Source organism: Notechis scutatus, chromosome 4, assembly GCF_049901735.1.
Source record: "Notechis scutatus isolate UNSWTSFEM ecotype Mainland chromosome 4, rNotScu1.2, whole genome shotgun sequence".
Classification (NCBI taxonomy): domain Eukaryota; kingdom Metazoa; phylum Chordata; class Lepidosauria; order Squamata; family Elapidae; genus Notechis; species Notechis scutatus.
Genome location: NC_142012.1, coordinates 72290680 through 72312605, shown reverse-complemented (window position 1 = coordinate 72312605; position 21926 = coordinate 72290680). Strand labels below are relative to the sequence as shown.

Below are 21926 nucleotides of genomic sequence, written 5' to 3'. Positions count from 1 at the left end.
CAGGAGCCGCTGCTGCCATTGCAAAGCGCCGCCGCGGCTCTTCCTTTTTGCCTTTCCCTTCCCGAGGCAACGCGGGACTGGAGCCGCGCGGAGCCGCGCCAGCGGTAACAACTCCTGACAGCCCCAGCCGGATACCTCAGCGGAGCCCGGGCGGTGCGAGCCTCGTTTCCTTGGGAGCTGGGAGAAGGCTGGCTGCTCCTTTCGGCTTCACGGGATTCGTTTCCACGGTAGACAAAAGTGCCTCAAAAAAAAAAAAAGTGCAAAAGTGGAAGGCGTGCGGAAGAGGGGGCGAGTATATAACAAACTATATTTTGAGTGGAAATGTTGGGGGGTCGTCTTATACGCCGGGTCGTCTTATACGCCGGCATATACGGTACCATTTTTTATATCCAATCTGTTTGGGTGGATCATGGCCTCCATAGTTGACAGCCAGAGGGGTATCTTCATATAACTTTTTTTTTAAATTTTCATCCAAATCTGAATAAGCGAATCTCTTATTTGATGTCTATAGAAGTAAGAATGTACTTTTACTCCTTTTTCCCCCACAAAAATGTGGAGCCTATCTGGAGGTCATGACCTTCTAAAGTTAGATTTATTTTATCTTTTAAATTTACCCAATCCTTTATCCAATTTAATGCTGCAGCCTGATAACAGAGTTCCCATTCTGGTAGAAATAAACCCCCCTCTGCTCCTGCTATCCTGTAACATTTTCAGTTTAATACGTGGTTTCTTGTCCAACCAGATGTTGTTATTTTATTTAGCTCTTTGAAAAACTTTTTATCCAGCTTTATCAGAATCATTTGAAATAAATATAATAATTTGGGTAAAATGTTCATTTTAATGGCAATTCTTCCCAATAGTGACAGCTATAAATTTTCCCATGATTCTAAATCCTTTTTCATTTGTTTTACTAATTTATTATAATTATCTTCTTTGATTGAAGAACATCTAGGGGATAACCATATTCCTAGATATTTCACCTTTTTTGCAATCTGTAATCCCATTTCCCCAATTCCTTTTTCTGATTTACGGTACAGTTTTTCACTATCATTTTAGTTTTATCCTTATTAATTTTGAGTCCAGCCACCTCCCCGAATTTTTCTATTTCCTGCAACAATATATGTCCAGTATTTAGTGGGTCTTCTACAATAAATACTGAGTCGTCTGCAAATGCTTGGACCTTATAGTCTTCTTTCTGAATTTTAATCCCCTTTATTTCCGAGTTTGGTCTGGTTTGGGATAGTAACACTTCTAAAGACAGGATAAATAGCAAAGGACATCCTTGCCTCACTCTCTTGGCTACCTTAAAATCATCTGTATGATCCCCATTTAATAGTACACTTGCTCTTTGTCTAGATCAGTGGTTCTCAACCTGTGGGTCACGACCCCTTTGGGGGTCAAACGACCCTTTCGCAGGGGTCGCCTAAGGCCATCGGAAAACACATATTTTTGGTGATCTTAGGAACTGAGACACCGCTCGTCTATCCATCTCCAGGCGGGTCTGCCCACATGCAGATACGCCCACATATGAGTACCCGGTGTGATGACATCATCGCGCCAATCCCATCACACACACCCCGTACGAATACAAGTGTATGTGACAGGGTTGGAGTCATAATGTACTTATGCTGACCAGTCACACAAGTGTAGAGAGCAGCTACTGTTTAGAAAGCAGCTGCTGTGTTGAAAGCAGCTACTCTGTTAAAAACAGCTACTGTGTTGAAAGCAGCAGTATTGGAGGTAAAACGACACTTCATGAATTATAATTACTGGGTAAATGTAAAATCGTGTACTGTAAAAACATCCAACTACTGCAAAAAAAATATATCTGGAACTTAATCTGGAACTTAATCTGGATGCTGATCGGTCTTTTTATATTCAGCTGTGGTTGATGTGATAGTAACAGGTATGTAAAAAAACAACACAGCAAATGGTAAATCATAGGAAACTTTAATGAACTGTATTAACTGAACTATGCCATGTATCATCTTTTGTATTATTAAAGCTATTGTTATATATTATTTTCATTAGCAAACCATCCCATGGCAATGGATTGTGTAGAGAGAACATTAAGAAAAGAAAATATAGTGAGGATTTTTTACAGTATGATTTTACCTCAATAATTACAGCAGGAATTGAGAAACTGCAATGTGTTATTTGTTGTGAAGTTCTATCAGCTGAATCTATGAAGCCGAAAAATATATTTATGATTGGGGGTCACCACAACATGAGGAACTGTATTAAAGGGTCGTAGCATTAGGAAGGTTGAGAACCACTGGTCTAGAATATATTGCCGGTAATGTTTTTTCAATATTTGTTCCGAAATTCATTTTTTAAAATTTGTTGTAACATAAATTGCCAATTAAGATTATCAAAAGCTTTTTGTGCGTCTAAAAATATTAGCACCACTTGCTTTCCAGGATGGGCTTCATAATATTCAATGACATAGAGCACTGTTAACTTGCTAACAAGATGGATGAAATTCATCTCTTAAATAGATGGAATTCTGATTTCTATAATTCAGCAGTTCTTTGTTTTACTGAAACCTAACTTAATCCACAAATTCATGGGGACACCACTATATACTTCCCAGTATTTCAGACATTTAGATCAGACAGAATTGAAGAGACATCAGGTAAAACAAAGGGTGGAGGATTATGTTTCTATATCAACAACAGCTGGTCTCAGGATATAACTATAATATATAAGTTCTGTGATGAAAACTTAGAGTCTTTACATATCAACTGCAAGCCATTTTACTCTCCACATGAGTTCTCCTCATTTCTCCTAATAGCTGTGTATGTTCCTCCACAAGCCTGTGTTAATGAGGCATTACGAACTCTTGCTGATCAAATTATGGAGGCTGAAGCCAAACACCCAGGTTCCCTTCCCATCATTTTAGGAGATTTCAATCAAGCAAATCTAAGGAAAGAGCTCCCAAAATATTTCCAGCATGTAAATTGTCCCACCAGAGGCAAAAATACTTTAGATCACTGCTACACAACAGTAAAAGATGCTTACAGGTCTTTACCACGAGCAGCTGTGGGACATTCTGATCACTGCATGATTCACCTTGTACCTGCCTACAGACAAAGACTTAAAACCATGAAACCAACAATTAAATCAGTGAAGACTTGGTCTGATGAGGCAAAGCTGAAACTCCAGGCTTGCCTTGATTGCACTGATTGGAATGTTTTTGAAGATGCCTCTACAGACCTAGATGAGCTTACAGATACTGTAACAACGTATGTCAGCTTCTACGAAGACTTATGTGTACAATAAGGAACCTGCAAATATATAGTAACAATAAACCTTGCTTCACAGCTAAACTTAAGCAGCTACATCATTCCAAAGAGAAAGCCTACAGAAAAGGTAACAGAATGCTATACAACCAGGCCAGAAACATATTAACAAGAGAGATCATGGCTGTGATCATGGCTTGTGAATACTCTGCAAAGTTAAAGAATCAGTTCTCAACAAATGAACCAGCAAACATGTGGAAAACTCTTAAAAACATCACTGGCTACAGCAAACCTCCTTCCCGGGCAGAAGGAAATCAACAACTGATGACCTGAATGTATTTTACTGCAGGTTTGAAAAGAAACTACAGCCACCTATCTCCACAACCCACATCTCAAACACACCAACAACAGCCAAGCTTCCTACAACTAGCCCCAATCCATTGGGTTCACAACCTCTGGTGATCACAGAAAAAGAAGTACAAGATCTATTTCACAGACAAAAGCCAGGAAAAGCACCAGAGCCAGACAAGATAACTCCTTGCTTAAAAGTCTGTGCTGACCAATTGGCCCCCATCTTCACCAGAATCTTCAATAGAGCACTAGAGATGTGGTATGTCCCTTCCTGCTTCAAACACTCTATCATCTCAGTGCCAAAGAAGCCCTCCATCAAGTAACTGAATGACTACAGACCAGTTGCTCTAACATCTGTAGTTACGAAAATCTTTGAAAGACTTGTGCTGTCCCACCTGAAAACCATCACAGATCCACTGTTAGATCCCATGCAGTTTGCATACTGAGCAAATAGATCAACAGATGATGCTCTGCATTACATCCTGGCTCTGCATTACATCCTGCAACACCTTGAATCTCCAAATACCTACGCAAGGGTCCTCTTTGTAGACTTCAGTTCAGCATTCAATACCATCATTCCAGACATGCTTCTAAATAAATTAAACCAACTAGCAGTACCTGAACACACTTGTAAGTGGATCATAAGCTTCCTAACAGACAGGAAGCAGTAGGTGAAGCTAGGCAGAATCACATCTGATCCTGTACAATTAGCACAGCCCGCCCCCCCGCAAGGCTGTGTGCTTTCTCCACTTCTCTTCTCCCTATATACCAATGACTGCATCTCAAATGATCCATCTGTTAAAATAGTGAAGTTTGCTGATGACACAACAGTGATTGGCCATTTGAGACAACGATGAATCTGCATGCAGACAGGAGGTTATACAACTTGCCTTGTGGTGTAACCGGAACAATCTGGAACTGAACACACTCAAAACCATAGAAATGGTGGTAGACTTTAGAAGAAACCCTCCCATACTACTATCTCTTACAATACTAGACAACACAGTATCAACAGTAGAGACCTTCAAATTTCTAGGTTCTATCATATCACAAGACCTAAAATGGACACCTAACATCAAAAACGTCATCAAAAAAGCACAACAAAGTATGTTCTTTCTGCGCCAACTCAGAAAGCTGAAACTGCCCAAGGAGCTGCTGATCCAGTTCTACAGAGGAATCATTGAGTGTGTCATCTGCACCTCCATAACTGTCTGGTTTGGTTCTGCAATCCAACAGGACAGACACAGACTTCAGAGAGTAATTAGGACTGCAGAAAAAACAATTACTACCAACCTGCCTTCAATAGAGGACCTGTATACTGCATGAGTCAAAAAGAGGGCTGTTAAAATATTTACAGACCCCTCACATCCCAGACCTAAACTGTTTAAACTCCTTCCCTCAAAACGACAATATAGAGCACTGCACACCAGAACAACTAGACACAAGGACAGGTTTTCCCGAAAGCCATCACTCTGCTAAACAAATAATTCCCTCAATACTGTTCAACTATTACAAAGTCTGCACTACTATTACTGTTACCTTGTCATCACTCCTTATCACCCATCCCTCCCACTTGACTATGACTTTGTCGCTTGTATCCTTACGATTTATATTGACTGTTTCCTAGTATGATTTGATTGCTGATTGTATCCTATGACTATCACATTAAGTGTTGTATGTTATAATTCTTGATTCTTAATGAATGTATCTTTTCTTTTATGTATATTGAGAGTATTTACACCAAGACAAATTCCTTGTGTGTCCAATCACATTTGGCCAACAAAGTATTCTATTCTTATATTATTCCTTATCTGTCTATTTGGTAAAAAGCCATTCTGATCAGGATGTATAATTTCATTCAATATTGTTTTCATCCTTTCTGCTAATATCGTCATAAATATTTTATAATCAGCATTCAACAGCGAGATTGGTCTATAATTCTGGATTGTTGATTGGTACCTTCTTTCGGGATTAGGGCGATGAATGCCTCGGACCAGAATTCAGGCAATCTGGCTTCTAAGAGTGCCTCTTTATATACTTCCAATATTATTGGTTCAAAGACTTCATACATATTTTTATATAACTCAAAGGGGAGACCATCTGGTCCTGGGGTTTTATTATTTTTCTGTTTTTGTATTGCTTTCTTCAATTCTTCTGCTGTTATTTCTTTGTTTAATAACTCTCTCCTTTCTTCTGAAATTGGAGTTAAACCGTTTTCCTCTACATATTGCGTTATACTCTCCCCATTAATTTCCTCCTGTTTATACAGCTCCTCAAAATAGCTTTGCACAATTTTTTTTCTCTTCTATCTGATGGCATACATTCCCTTTCTCATTCTTTAGTTGTTGTATTAACCTTTTTTCCTTCTCTTTTTTCAGTTTATAGGACAGCCATCTACCCAGCTTGTTTACAAATTCAAAAAAAATTGGTTTACAAATTTTAAATTTTGTGCCTTTTCTTCTTCTTGTATCAAATTTAATTTATGCCTAGCAAGGGTTATTTTCCTCTTTGCTTCCGTGTTTTTAGGATTTATTTGGAGTTCACACTCATATTTTTTTATCTTACCCTGGAATTCATTTTGTTGTTTCCATTTCTCCTTATTTTTCTTAGCCATATACGCTATTGTGATTCCTCTCACATATGCCTTGGAGGTGTCCCACAAATTCTGTAGAGAAGTATGTTGTTTCAGATTTACCTTAAAAAACAGTTCTAATTCTTTTCTAATCCTTTGATCATATTCCTTTTCCTTCAAAATTTGTGAATTCAGTGTCATCTTATCTTCTCTTTTTTTTGTCCTTTCCAAATTATTTTCAAGGAGTTATGATCAGCCCATATATTGGGCATTATTTCCACTGTATCTATATCTTTTTCAATTTTGCCATTCACCCACACCATATCAATTCTCGACCAAGACTTGAGTGAATTGGAGTAGAATGTATATTCATTATGTTTTGGGTTCCATTTCCACCATATTTCCTCTAAATTTGTTTATTTTATCAATTCAAAAAATGATTTTGGTAAGATTTTCTTTTTTTCTCATTAGTTTGTTCTTTACTAATGTAATCTTTTTCAATATCCACTATAGCATTAAAATCCCCTACTAAGCAAATATTCTCTTGTCCCGTTTCTATTATTTTGTTATGTAGCCTATTGTAGAACTCTTTTTGGTTGTCATTGGGGGCGTATATCCCCACCAATAATATTTGTTTTTGTTGAATCATTAATTCCACCATTAATATTCTGCCCTGTTCTTCCACATAGATTTGTTGGGCTTTTATCCCTTTCCTGATATACATTACTACACCCCCCCTTTTTTGTCTGCCAATGCTGTGTACCATATTCCTAATTTTGGGTAATCTAAACATTTACTATATTGTTTATGAATGTGTATCTCTTGTAGGCACACAATATCTGCTTTTTGTTTAACTAATTTTACAAAGGTTTGTTTTCTCTTGGCCGGGGAATTTAATCCATTAATGTTTACTGAAATTAGTTTGATTTCTTCCTCCATTTTACTAATTGTAGGTCTGTCTTGGTCTTCTATTGGTTCTTACTTCTCTCTGTGTTCTTAATTCTTAGTCCTCCTCTTCTCGGTTGTTCTCTCTCTTCCTTGTCTTTTTCTTCTTGTTCTACTTCTTGTATCTCCTGTTGTTAGTCTTCTTGGCTTCTACTTTCCAGCTCATCCTTACTGCTGGTTTCTTCTTCTGACCCCACCAGCGGCTCATTCAGTTCTTGTGCTTTCTTGATACTGTTGATTCTAATTTTCCTTTCTTGCCATGTGACCAACATTCTTTCTGCAACTAGCCATCGGAACCATATTTTTTGTTTATTCAGTGATGTTGCTAGGAAACTATTCTTTTCTTTGTTCCCTCACTCTTCTTGGGATCTGCTTCAAGGTCACAATTTCTTTATCTTCATGCAACATCGATTCCTCTTTAGTGATTTTATAAATGATATCTTTTACTTTCTTCCTCGCAAATCATATGTGCACCTCTCTCGGCAGCTTGTGTCTCCTCGTGTAATTTGTGTGTATTCTGCACACCTCGTCGAGTTTGTTCACAATTTCCTGCCAATCCCTCTGTAACACTTCCGCTATTAGTTCTGACATAATAGCTCCCAGGTCTTCATCTTTGGCTTCTGCAACGTTCTGGAATGTCAGATAGAATGTGGCGCACTCCATTTCTAGGTGTACTATCGAGTCTTCCAAGTCTTTGTTCATCACCATTACTTTCCTATCCATCACTTCCAACTTTTTTTCCATTTGTTCTGCCTTAATTTCCACATTTTTTATTTTTTGCTCGTTTCTTTCTATTGTTTGTTGGATTGTACCTACATTTTCATCTAATTTATGGATATCACCTTTCATTTCTCCCATCTCTGTCTTTAATTCCATGTTGTTCTTCGACATCATCTCCTGCATTTTCAACATCGTTTCCTGTATGGCTAACAATGTTGTTTGCATCGCTTGCATATTAGCAGTATTACTTGACTTTTCTGTACTCAACATCCCCTCAATCAATTTCTGACCAGATGGTGATGCAATAGATGATAAACCTGACATCGCTTTTTTTTTCCTTTCAGTGTCATCGTTGTAATGCTTGTCATGTTCTTTATCTTCTAATACAGTTCTTCCCAGTCACCATCCACTATTGTTTAAATACTTCATTCTTTATCCACTCAATTCGACTCTCTATACACTCAATACAGCAACAACTTTCCAGTATATATATTTCCTTCTATATTTATCCAATTCTATGCAAAAAAACTAATTTTGTTATTATAGTAATATTCTTATATATAAATTAACTATTTTAGCAATTTACAATAACTTTATATGCTTATATTCTTACAATATATTTGTCATTCAACCAAAGATCTATAATGATCACCACTTTCCTGTTCAATTTCTTTCTTAAATGTTCCTCTAATTATCCCTAACAAAAACATTTAAGGCTTAAATTCTATTTGAAATCCAGTAATTTCTTGCAACCATGTTCTAATTTTATTCCAGTATTCTTTTGCTTTAGGGCAGGACCACCACATGTGTGATGACCGAGAGTGTAACACAAACATAACAAAATCCAAAACATAAATAAATGTCCTTTAATGCCTCCAACTTGGCCCCACTATTCAATAATTCTCAGTTGGAGATAAAACATACTCAAAAATAGTCTTCAAAAGAAAGCAATACAGTCCAAATTTAATGAGCAGATAGAGGTGAAAATAAAAACCAAACAAACTACAATGATGAAATTTCCACGACAGAACAGGAGAAATATTTACCAAATTCAAGGACATAACAAGGCACAGTCTGTTGGAAGGACACCAACCAAGATAACCTCAAACCAAAATAAAACACACTTTGTCTCCAGCGTTTGCCAGAACGCAGGTCCAAACTCTTATGCAGTTTTCACACCTGCAGCCCATGAAGAGGATCAAGGCCCTCTCCTCCCAAATAGACCACGTCTCTCCCTTATCCTCTCCTCCCTGCGTGCCCTAGGATGGATAGGGGATGGGCCTGGGTCCTCCTCTGACTTCCCCAGCCTCCTCCACAACCTCCAGAGCCACACTTTCACTCCCTGTCGGCTGTTCCTCCTCTCCCTCAGAGTCAGTCTCCACCAGGGGTATGACACTATGTGAAAGAAGGTACCTTGTTTATTTTTGCACTTCCAGCATTTAGGGTTCATAGTTAGGTAAATTTTGCCAATTTTGCTGGTGCTAGATGCCAACGATAAAACATTTTGTAAAGGTTCTCCTTATAAGCAGCAGCCACAGTCAATTTATAATTTTTGGTCCATAATTTTCCCCAATCTTCTAATTGTATATTGTATCCAAAAATTTTCGCCCAGGCTATCATTGTTCCTTTAACAGTTTCCTCTTCCCTATCGGATTTGAGTAGATAATTGTACATTTTAGTTATAAATTTTTCTTCTGACCCTAATAAAATTTTGTCAATTTGTTGTGGTGTTCTATCTGTACCGAATTCTTCCATGTCCTTTTTATATCTTGTTTGCAACTGCAAATAAGGCTACCAATCTATCATTATTCCCTCTTCTCTTAGTTCTTGGTTTGTTTTTAATCTACCTTGGTTATCTAGTAATTGGCTATATCTTATCATTTTGGTTTTATCGAATGTATTTAGATATATCATAGCTTCCATTGTTGATAACCACCCTGGGATTTTGATATAATGTTTTCTTTTTATTTTCTCCAAAATTTGTAATAACGCATCTCTAATTTGGTGGTGCCACCCTATTTGCAGATCAGGCCCTTCCAGTGTTATTATTCTTTTGTTATTCAAGGATATCCATTCTTTAATCCATAGCAGTGCTGCTGCATAGTAGTAGGATTCCCAGTCAAGTAGTCCAAAGCCACCTCTATTTCTGTTATCCTGCAATAACTTTAGTCTTATTCTTGGTTTTTTTCCAGCCCATATAAATTTAGTTGTTATCCTATTTAATTCCCCAAAGAATTTTTTGTTAAGTTTTATAGGAATCATTTGGAATAAATACAACCATCTTGGTAATAAATTCATTTTTATTGCAGAATTTTTTCCTACTAATGATAGTTGTAATTTTCCCTACATTTCCAAATCTTTGCCTGATTCATTAATTTATTATGTCTTCTTTTATCGACGAGCACCTCATTGTTAGTCAAATTCCTAAATATTTAATTTTATTTGTAATTTGCAGTTCCGTTTTCCTTTCTAATTCTTTTTTCTGGCAATCTGTAAGGTTCTTAGCTAATATTTTAGACAGTATGATTGTAAAGACAATTATGGATTGTGCAGAAATGGCAAAACTCATGTTGGAATTACAAGAGAGGAAAGAGAAGGAATATTATACAGTCTGGAAAAAATGGTATAGTTGGTTGGGTGATAGGACAGCAAGAATAAAAATTAATATAAACAAATAAATGTATATATAAATATATAGATAGATAGTTAACAAAAACTGGGAAAGTAGATGTCAAAACATTGTAAAAATGGTATTTGTGTTGTTGGGTTGTTTTGTATTTGTGTTGTTTTTAACTGTGTAAAATTTAATAAAAACATATTTTTAAAAAAGGAAATATGTCCTCTGACAATATATAAAGAGAAGTTTCTTAATGCTTTTAAAAATATCATTTTGTTAAAATTAGCAGCATGAACAGAAAGTACAGGAAACAGGAAATGCAGCTGAGCTTCTGCTTCCTATGTCAGCTTTCTCCTCACATTTTGACTTCTTGTATTAACCCATGAAAAAGGCAGGTCTCATTTATGATCTTAAACTCTTTTAGTTCTGTGCATTCTACCAGTCATCCACTTGTGAGTTTGTGTAAATAAGTTTATTTTTTAATTATAGCTTTTTGCATCCTCGGTGACAGGAAAAATATTTGTGATTTGTTTGTTAGCCTAGTAAAGTTTGCCACTAATAGAAAGATAAACTCTACCAAAATGTTTTAACACATACACAAATTCAGGATAAAAAGACCAGCTTTAGTACTTACCCGGTGTGTAAACGGAGACTGTATACTCATTCTCGATACTTGCTGATAGTCGCAGTGGCTGACAGCTCTTAGAAGAAAACTCTACTTCCATTTTTATTTGTCTATCCAATTTACACTTTAGGATTATAAAAATGGTTGTTTGCACCTACATTAAAAAAAAAACATTGTAAGATCTAGGGCCTTTGGAATATTCTGTTTTCACAATACATTGGTATCTTTTCGGGCATGAGGATCTAAAGCATAAGTTCTCCTTATTTGTGCTTGGGATGAGGAGGAATGCATCTTTTTTTCCAATCCTATATAGGCTGAGCCTGATAACATTGGTTCAGAGGGAATGAAACAAAATTTATTCTCATCACAACTTGATTGTGGTGACAGTGATAATGAGAGGAGACATTGCTGTCCTTCATTTAGCAAATTCATAAGTGTCATGCAATATTAAAAGCATTAAAATGTATTTAGGCACTTAAGCCAATTACAAACATAAGCTCTATCACTCAGCAAATATCAGTCACATTTTTTTCTAAAATATGTATTTTTAGGCAGGGGGAGATGAACATTTTTACAAAGCTATGATTAAAAATTTATACTCATTTTGCCTGCTGCTATTGACTCTTACATTATTTTTCTATCCATGTTATTTTCAGTCAATTATAATTTTTCAACAGTTTTTCACAAAACAGTTGAATGCACACCTCCACATTCAATTAACACTGCATTTTATTTCAGTTATTCTAAAGTTATTTATCCTTAAGAGTCATGTTCAGCCTTCCAAAATATATGAAGCAGTTAGATTCTTAAAACTTTCCAAGGATTTTCCAACAGGCTTTGGTGCACATGGCTTGTTTCTCCTCTCTCCACAACAGTTGTCTGAGCCCAATCTACCCATTTTGCAAAGCAGCTCAGGTGACTAATAAAACAATTGCAGGATTGAAGAAATTGTACTACAATATTATAAAGAACCAGCTCAGTTTAGGGCAGAACTGGTTTTAAAAGAAGACCTTTCTCCCTCCTGTTTGTTCCACATAAATATTTAAAAAGGCTGAAAGTAGAAGACATCCAAGCTCCCTTCCAACTCTTGTTAGTCTATTATTCATGCAGAAACCACCACATGTGTTGTCAGTCCTCCTCTCACTCTGGAGGGGGTGGCAAATCCACAGCTTCAGTCCCTCATGGACACTAAGCTTCTCCTGAAATACAAGAGAGCAGCTTTGGCTGGTGTCCCAGTTGAAGCACTTTTGAGAGCAGAAGACCTTAGCAAAAATTACCTATATCTTCATTACCCCTAGACTGGTTTACTGTAATAGTCTCATTGCTTAGACCTACCCTTAAGATTACCTGAAACTATAATTGTTTCAAAACTCAGTTGCACAGAGTTACCCTGTGTTAAGATGGGTAGCCAGTACATTTAATAAACAAATAAAATAATAAATAAAATAAAATGCAGTAGCCTATTTGCTGTCAGGTAAGAACCACTTTTGAAGTACAGAACCAATATGGATGGTGCTACTCTGATTACCAAGTTTCTCAATGAAACCAATAAATCCCTATACAATTTGGGTCTGGGTTAACCAAGGTATCATTTCTTCCAAATTGAATTATCTCATCTTATTGTTCATTATGGCAGGGATGCTGTAGGTTTTCTCTTTTCAGGACATTGTGGAGGAAAGGGGAGGAAACAAGCCAGAAACCTGGAAACCAACCTTCTTGGTACAAGCACTATCTTTTTGATAGATTCAGGCCAACTATGCAGCCAACAAAGATACAAAAATCATTATATCTATGTCTGAGCAGAACTACAACATCAATAAAACCCCAGCAACATAATTTGTTTCCCTCCCCCATAAGATGAATTACAGAAAACAAAACTCAAATTCAACCCAAACTCATGTAAGACCTCAGATAACACTAGAAAAAGGAAATGCATAATAAAAAAAGAATATGGCAGGGATAGAGTACTTTTGGTAAACCAGATGTGAGCTGTGATTTAATTAAGCATCCTTAATCAGTCTCTATGCTGGCTAAGGTTGCTTACATTTTGGTTGAAGAGTACTGTATTTGGTTGCAGATTCACCATCCCTTGCCCAAGAAAAGGAAAATGTGTTACAGAACCTCAGTTACATATATCACACATTTTCTTACCTACATAGTCAACTCAAAAATTTGGCTAGCAGTGTTAAGGACAAATCTACTTGTGAATAGCTGTGTTATTATAATTAAGCTGTATCTACTGCAGGGCATGATTTCTCTTCCAGTTCTATCAGATCAACTTTGAAAGAGTAGAAATATACTGTACCCCACAGCGTATACGATCAGGCTGCACTGCAACAAGATTTTCTAATCTGGTCACTAAAGTTTCATATGCCTGGCAGGCTGGAAAAGTGCATGACACTTGTAGACGCCCAGCATCCTCCATCTTTGCATCAGCCACTGAATCACAACCAGAATCTAAGAAGAGGATAAACATTAATGTGATTTCTAAAAGTTGTTTGGCTATTAAGAAAATCCATAAAAAGAACATAAATTAAAAATTAAATGCATTCTATATAAGAAATATTACTTGAACTCAGTAAGGATCATATGGAGAGCCAGTTTGGTATAGAGGTTAAGGTATCAGAGTAGAAACAGGAGACCATGAGTTCTAGTCTTACCTTAGACACAAAGTCAACTGTGTGATATTCCTGGACATTGTGGTGGGCACACTCTGTCTACCCTAGGAAGGAGATAATGGGAAGCCACTTCCAAAGTCTTGGTAAGGGACTTGTCCAGGCAGTCACCAAGAGTCAAGAACGACTTAAAAGCATATACAAACACATAACACACAAAATGATCATATTGATAATATTATTATGCACAATCTCTTAATCTGGGTCTCTTTCCAGAAAAGATCTGAGTTGGTAAAACCCTCCCGCTCTGCTGCTGCAGGTGCCCTTTCCATCACAGATAGACAGATTAGTGATCTACATTACAAGAGAACTGATGTCAATAAGCTAAAGAAAAAAGTAGGAAGGATTCTATAGATGCTTTCTCCATTTTTATGGAGAAATTCTGAAAAATGACATAACCATAACTCATGACTAGGAACCAGGGGGTTTGACACCCATGCCCTACACCATTTCTGACAAATGGCAGTCCAATCTCTTCTTGAAAGCCTCCAATGATGAAGCTCCCACAACTTCCGAAGGCGAGCTATTCCATCGGTCGATTGTTCATTGTCAGAAAATTTCTCCTTAATTCTAGGTTGAATCTCTCCTTAGATCAGTTTCCATCCATTATTCCTTATCTGGCCTACAGGTGCTTTGGAAAATACAGTAGCTTGACCTCTTCCTCTCTGTGGCAGCCCCTCAAATATTGGAACACTGCTATCATGTCTCCCTTGGCTTTCTCTTCACTAGATTAGCCATGCCTGTTCTTCATATGATTTAGTCTCCTGTCCCCTAATCATCCTGGTTGCTCTTCTCTGAACTATTTCTAGAGTCTCAACATCTTTTTAATACTGTGGCGACCAAAACTGGATGCAGCATTCTAGGTGTGGTCTTACTAAGGCTTTATAGAGTGGTATTAGTACCTTATCTTATTATTAGTACTTTGATCTTGATTGTATCCCTCTGTTAATGCAACTTATGATTACATTGGCTTTTTTGGCTGTCGCCGCACACTATTGGCTCATATTTAATTGATTGTCCACAAAGACGCCAAGATCCCTCTTACTGCTATTAAGCCTGGTTTTATCCAGTCTATATGTGTACTTTTTGTTTTTCTTGCCTAAGTGTAGGACTTTACTTTTCTCTACATTGAATTTCATTTTGTTACATAGGGCCCAGGGTTCAAGTCAAGATCCATCTGGATTTTCAGCCTATCTTCTTGGGTGTTGGCTATTCCTGCCAGCTTAATATATCTGCAAATTTGGTAAGTTCTTCTATTTCCTCATCTAAGTTGTTTATGAAGATACAAAAACTGTTCTTTGTATGTTTTTGTCTCCAGGACCTTAATCATCTTAGTTGCTCTTCTTTGCATTTTTTCCAAATCTCAACATCTTTTTTGTAATGTGGTGACCAAAACTGGATGCAGTATTCTAGGTGTGGTCTTACTAAGGCTTTATAAAGCAGTATTAATACTTCATGTGATTTTGATTCTATGCCTGTTTATACAACCAAGATTATATTAGATTTTTTGACTGCTGCTGTACACTGCTGACTCATGTTTAAGTGATCATCCACTAGGACTCCAAGGTCCCTCTCACAGTTACTGTTTTTGAGCTAGGTTTCACCTAATCTGAACTTGTAGTTTGGTTTTTCCTGCCCAGGTGTAAAACCTTGCTTTTTTCCACATTAAATTTCATTTTGTTGGATAGGGCCCATTGTTCAAGTTTGTCAAGATTTTTTGGGATCCTGCACTTGTTTTCTGGGATACTGGCTATTCCTGCCAGCTTGGTGTCATCTGCAAATTTGATGAGTTCCCCATCGATCCCCTTGTCCAAGTCATTGATGAAGATGCTGAAGAGTACTGGGCCTAAAACAGAGCCTTAGGGTACTCTACTGCATACTTCCTTCCATGTAGATGCAGTTCCATTGAGGACTACATGTTGAGTGTGATTGGTCAGCCAGTTATGACTCCATCTGGTGGTGATGCTGTCGAACCCACATTTTTCTAGTTTATCTAGTAGTAGGTTATGGTCTACTTTATCAAATGCCTTACTGAAGTCCAAGTAAATTATATCTGCTCCACTAATTTTGTCACTTTGTCAAAGAATGAAATAAGATTAGTTTGGCATGATCTGCTATTAACAAACCTGTGCTAACTACTAGTAATAACTATTTGTTTCTAGATGTTCACAGATTTCCATTTTTCCCCCCAGTATCTTCCAAGGTATTGATGTCAGACTGATTGGTCTGTAGTTTTCTGGTCTGTTTTTAACCTTTTTTGAAGATGGGAACCACCTCAGCTTTTCCAGGCCTCTGGTAGTTCCCCAGTGCTCCAAGATTTTTTTAAAAGATATGATACAACGGTTCTGAGATAACATGTGCCAGTTCCTTCAGAACTCTGGAATGTAATTCATTTGGTCCTGGTGATTTGTATTAATCAAGATCAGACAGGTTTCCTTTACCATTTTGGGGGGCTTATTTTAATTTTTATTTCTAGTTCTGTCTTTTATGGATTTGTTTTTGGTAGGTTGGGCTATAGTTTCTTTTTGCGTGAAGACCGATGCAAAGAATGAGTTGAGCAGTTTGACATTCTCTCTGCTGACTTTTACTTCGTTGCCATCTTCTCTTTTTAGTGGACCAACTGTTTCCTTGACTTTTTTCTTGTTAATTATATATTGAAAGAAGCTTTTTTAAAATTATCTTTGACTTTTGTTGCAAGTCTTTGTTCATTCTGAGCCTTTGCTTTCCTGACTTCATCTTTGTAGATTTGGACTATCTGCTGACATTCTGCCTTAGTTATGTGTCCCTCTTTCCATTTTTTGTACTTATCTTTTTTGTCTTCCAGTTTATCAGAGAGATCTTTGTGCAACCATGCTGGTTTCTTCTTGAATTTCTTGAATTTCTTTTCTAGTGGTATTGTGTTGGACTGGGCTTTTTTGATCATATTGTTCACTTCTTGAGTTGTTTTCCCCTTTAGGGTTTTTATCCATGAATTTTTGCTTAGGCTCTCTCTTGAGTTTGTTAAAATCGGCTCTTTTAAAATCTAAGACAATGGTTGGATTATATTTTATTGCTTCTGTTTGCATTATATTGAATTCCAGTATGACGGGGTCCCTGTCGCCCAAAGTTCCGGCAACTTCAACTCCCTCTATCATCTCCCTCTATCATTTCTTCTCTATTAGCAAGAATTAGGTCCAGCCCTACATAAGAGCCTGAGCAGCTGGTGTCCAACCATTCCATCTGGTTGATCATGGTGCCATGGCCATGAGATGAAGCAGGGGGTGGAGCCACCCCACACTGACTTACCTCAGGGCCCCCACAGAATACAGAAAAGTAATTATACCTGCAGACTAAAATGTTGCTCTTCAGCAAGTCATTTAACAATGTATGAAAATGTTTCTTGTAAGTTTGTTGATTTATAGAAGATTATGATAAAAGATATACAATTGTATTATAGAATGTATTGTGCAAATATGAAGATGACTAATTGCAACATGAGCAGTTAGTAATATATGAGGCAAATAAAGTTTCTGGATGAATAAATGGAATGCTTAGGAAATAGTTCATCTCTGAGAAGGGAGTAGGGCAATAATACAGCACATAATTGGGAGATATATTTTAGATATAGGAATTAAAAATATTAAAGTGGAGGGAACTTCGGGAACAAGTGATTCACATTGATTTTAACAAAAATCTTGCTATAAAGACTCAAATCATGGGATTCAGTAAGGCTACTTTTAATAAACTAAGAAAAACAGCAAGTAAGATGTGATAAAAGGGGGAAAATCCCCATCCCATCTATATTAACATTAATTACAAATCTACTTTCAGACTGCAGAAAGTTACATAATATCAAGTTAGTATCCACAAGTTTGCTCCTCATAAAACAGGCAAGAGATGCTCTTTTTCACAAGCCAGAAGTTTTGTTCCTCATGAGCCACCTTTTTCCATGATTTTGAAACACAAAGAATTTAGGAGGTTAGGGGACCGAGAAATATTTCCTAACCCTAACTAAACAGAGAAAGGTTGTTTTCTTCGCCTTTTCTTATCTCTCAAGGATTAAGTGGTTTTCCTGCATATTGCAGAGAGTTGGATCCTTGTTCAGTAGAACCTCTGGTCATGAACACTTCTGGCCACGAACAAACCAGGTTCCGAAAAATTCACATCATTTTTGAATCTGGTGATGAACACATACTCAGGTGGCGATCAAACATGGCTGTGGCCAATTTCCCCTTCAGCGCTATTTTTATTTGTAAGCACATGCTCAGTCGGTCTTGCTTCCGGTCACGACCAAATCGGTTTGCAACCAAAGTTACGGAACAAATTATGGTCGTGACCAGAGGTTCTACTGTAGTTCCTTTCAACTCTAGGATTGATTGATAGGTATCAGAAGAGCCAGTTCTGACAAGGTTCATCTAGTACTAGGTAGAGTCTATAGATACAAATCCTCAGAAAAAGGAATTCTTCTATGAATGTATTTAAATAAAGGCTGGATGGACATCTTCTGGGGATGCTATATTAGTGAATTCCTACACTAAGGAAGGGGTTGGGCAAAATATTCTACACGTTCTCTTCCAACATGTGCATCCTATCATACTCTGATTTTACAAAAGGCAAAGGCAGTAAACATTAGAAAATGGCCATGGTGCTTGACAACCTAATTTTTAGTTAAGTGACATCAATCAATCGGAATAGAGCTGGAATGTACCTTGGAGGTCTAGTCCAACCCTCTGTTCAAGCAGGAGACCCTATACAATTTGAGACAAGTGGCTGTCCAGTCTCTTCTTCATCAACCTCCAGTGATGAAGCACCCACAACTTCTGAAGACAAGCTGTTCCATTGGTTAATTGTCCTCACTGTTGGGAAGTTTCTCCTTAATTCCAGATTGCTCCTCTCCTTGATTAGTTTCCATCCATTATTTCTTGTCTTGCTTTCTGGTGCGTTGGAAAATAAGGTGACCCCACTTCTTTCTGGTAGCCCCTCAAATACTGGAATACTGCTATCATCTTACGCCTAGTCCTTCTTTTTTCTAGACTAGCCATACCCAGTTCCTGCAACCATTCTTCATATGGTTTAGTCTCCAGGCCTTTAATTATCTTATTTGCTCCTCTCTGCACTTTTTCCAAAGTCTCAATATCTTTTCTGTAATAGTGACCAGTCCCATACATTTGTTAAAACAGCACTCTCCAACCTTTCCAGCTTGGTGGCACAGTGGGGAGGAGTGGGGTTAGTTCAGTGTGAGTGGCAGGTGCATGTGTGACCATGTACAGCTCCAATTCCTGAAGCTTTGCACATTTGCACATTCACCCACCACTCACACAAGTGGAGCTACACATGTACACACGCTTGCCCACCACTTGCACGGCCCAGTTCCAAATGAGCTGCAACCTAGTCGTGGATTGTGACCTGGGGGTTGGGGACCTCTGCATTAAAACATTAGCTTATATATTGATATATCTTTTCTGGTTCTGCATAGAAAGGGGTGAAAATATATTGAGAAAGAGCTCTTTGAAGCCTAAAAGCAACTACAAGAAAATCCTGTAGAGCAGGGATCCCCAACCTTTTCGACGCCGCGCCCGGTTCGGGCGTCAGCTGGGCGCCACGGCCCGGTTCCGGCGTCAGCTGGGCGCCGCCATTTTTTTACGAAAAATCACTTCCGTGATGTCACCGGAAGCGATTTTCGTCAAAAATGGCGCCAGCGCTCGGTGAGCTTTTTCGGGTAGAAATGGCTTTCTACCGGAAAAGCTCACGAAGCGCTAAGCGCCGCCATCTTTTTGATGAAAAATTGCTTTTTTACCAAAAAAGATGGCGGCGCCAACAACCAGCGGCCCGGTAAGGCTTGTTCCGCGGCCCGGTACCGGTCCGTGGACCGGCGGTTGGGACCCCTGCTGTAGAGCACAATAATTATTTAGCAATTACTATGCATTCGGGAAGTATTCAGACCCTCTTCATTTTGTTATGCTGCAGCCTATTTCTACAATTGAATTTCATTTTTGTCATTAATCTATACTCAGTATCCCATAATGACAAAGTGAAAACAGAAGTTTAGATATTTATTTATCTGTAAAATTTATTTTAAAAATCTCTTAGTCTCTGCTGCTGAAAAATAGCCACCACCATGTTGGGATGATACAGGTGATGAGTAGTGCCTGGTTTCCTTCAGACATAAAGTTTAGAATTGAGGCCAAGCAGTTCAATCTTGGTTTCATCAGACCAGAGAATCTTATTCCTCACAGTCCTTCAAGTTAATGGTGGGATTCAAATTTTTTTACTACCAGTTCTGTGCGCGTGGCTTGGTGGGCGTGGCAGGGGAAGGATACTATAAAAATCTCCATTCCCATCCCACTCCTGGGGAAAGTTTACCGCCAGTTCTCCGAACTACTCAAATTTTCCGCTACCGGTTCTCCAGAACTGGTTAGAACCTGAATACCACCTCTGCTCCAAGTAATTTTTTGCAAATTCCAAGAAGGCTTTCATGTGTTTTGCACTGAGTCATAAAGCCCAGATCGGTGGAGGGCTGCAGTGACGGTTGTCCTTCTGGAACTGTCCCATCTCCGCACAGGATCTCTGGAGCTCAGTTACCATCAGGTTTCTTGGTCACCTCTTTTACTAAGGCCCTTCTCCTCCATTGCTCAGTTTGACCAGGCAACCAGTTCTTGGAGGAGTTCTAGTTGTCCCAAACTTCTTCCATTTGAGAATTATGAAGACCACTGTGCCCTTAGGAACTTTCAGTGCAGCAGAAATTTTATTGTAGGCTTTCCCAGCTCTGTGCTTTGCAATAATCCTGAACTCTGTAGGCAGTTCCTTTGACCTCATGGCTTTTTACTCTGCTACAGTATGCATTGTCAGCTGTGAGGCCTTCTATAGAGAGATGTGTGCCTTTCCAAATAAGGTCAATTTAATTTACCACAGGTGGACTCCAATCAAGGTGTAGAAATATATCAGCAACTATCAAGGAAAATAGGAGCACTAGAGTTAAATTTCAAGTGTTGTTGCAAAGGGTCTGAATGCTTATATCAATATATTTCAGTTTTTTAAATTAATTTACAGACATTTTAAAATTCTATTTTCACTTTGTCATTATAGGGTACTGATGTAGATTAATGAGAAAAAAATTTCAACAACTGTAAAATCAGGCTGCAGCATAACAAATTTGACAAAAGTGAAGGGGGTCTGAATACTTTCTGAATCCACTGTAAGTAGTTGAGCTTTTTTCAGAGGATAATCCTGAATCTCATTGATCCTATGCAAATAATAAAACAGAAAAATACAGATATGAAAGTAATTTCTGCAATTCAGTACTTACGTAATTTTGTAATATGTAGTATTGATATCCCTGTTGAAGCATCTAATTTAACAAAGTTGCATGCTATTAAATCATAGGTGTCAAACTCGATCGCGTCATGTGATGTATCATGTTTTTTGCCTTTGCGGAGCTAGGATGAACATGGCCTGTGCATGATGCATCCAGCCCACGGGCTGACAGTTTGACACCCCTGTATTAAATTATCCACTGACATTGGCCCCAGTCATTTGTAATTTTTGTCCTCTGCAGTCAAATATATTTATAATATTTTTTCTTACATTCAATTCTTGCAGAATGCCTGGACACATCCCTTCAGATTTCCTGGCAATTATTTTCAGAACTGGTTTTCAATTGCCTGCTTCTTAAAGCTGAGAGACAGTGACTGGCCCAAGATCACCTCGGCTTTGTGCTTAAGGTGGAACTTGAACTCAGGATTCCTGGTTTTTAGCCTGATATCTTTACCACTACACCAAACTACAGGTGGTCCTCAACTTAAAACAGTTCATTTAATGATTGTTCAAAGTTACAATGGCACTGAAACAAGGGACTTATCACCATTGCATCATCTCCATAGTCACATGATCAAAATTCTGATGCTTATCAACTGATTCATATTTATGATGGTTGCAGTGTCCCGAAGTCATGTGATCCCTTTTTGTGACCTTCTCATGAGCAAAGTCAATGGGGAATGCAAATTCACTTAACAAATGCTCTTAATAACTGTGAAAAGAAAAATCATAAAATAGGTCAAACTCACTTAACAAATGTTTCACTTAGCAACAGAAATGTTGGGCTCAATTGTGGTCATAATTCGAGGACTACCTGTATCTCTCAGATTTATAACATGAAACAAGGAAAACAGCATCAGTATTTGATTTTACAGTTGTATGCAAA

The 21926-nt window shown here is 37.9% G+C and overlaps 1 protein-coding gene across 9 annotated transcripts in view; it reads right to left on the bottom strand.

The window, feature by feature from the left end:
* The window catches only part of PIK3AP1 (phosphoinositide-3-kinase adaptor protein 1), a 126771-nt gene that overhangs the window by 81828 nt on the left and 23017 nt on the right, over nt 1-21926 (bottom strand). For all 9 annotated transcript variants that reach the window (XM_087963728.1, XM_087963725.1, XM_087963726.1 and 6 more), the window contains 2 exons: nt 13378-13529; nt 11082-11226 (listed from right to left, as the gene is read on the bottom strand). In XM_087963728.1, coding sequence (XP_087819854.1) covers nt 11082-11226; nt 13378-13529 — 297 coding nt within the window. The remainder of the gene's footprint in view (nt 1-11081; nt 11227-13377; nt 13530-21926) is intronic.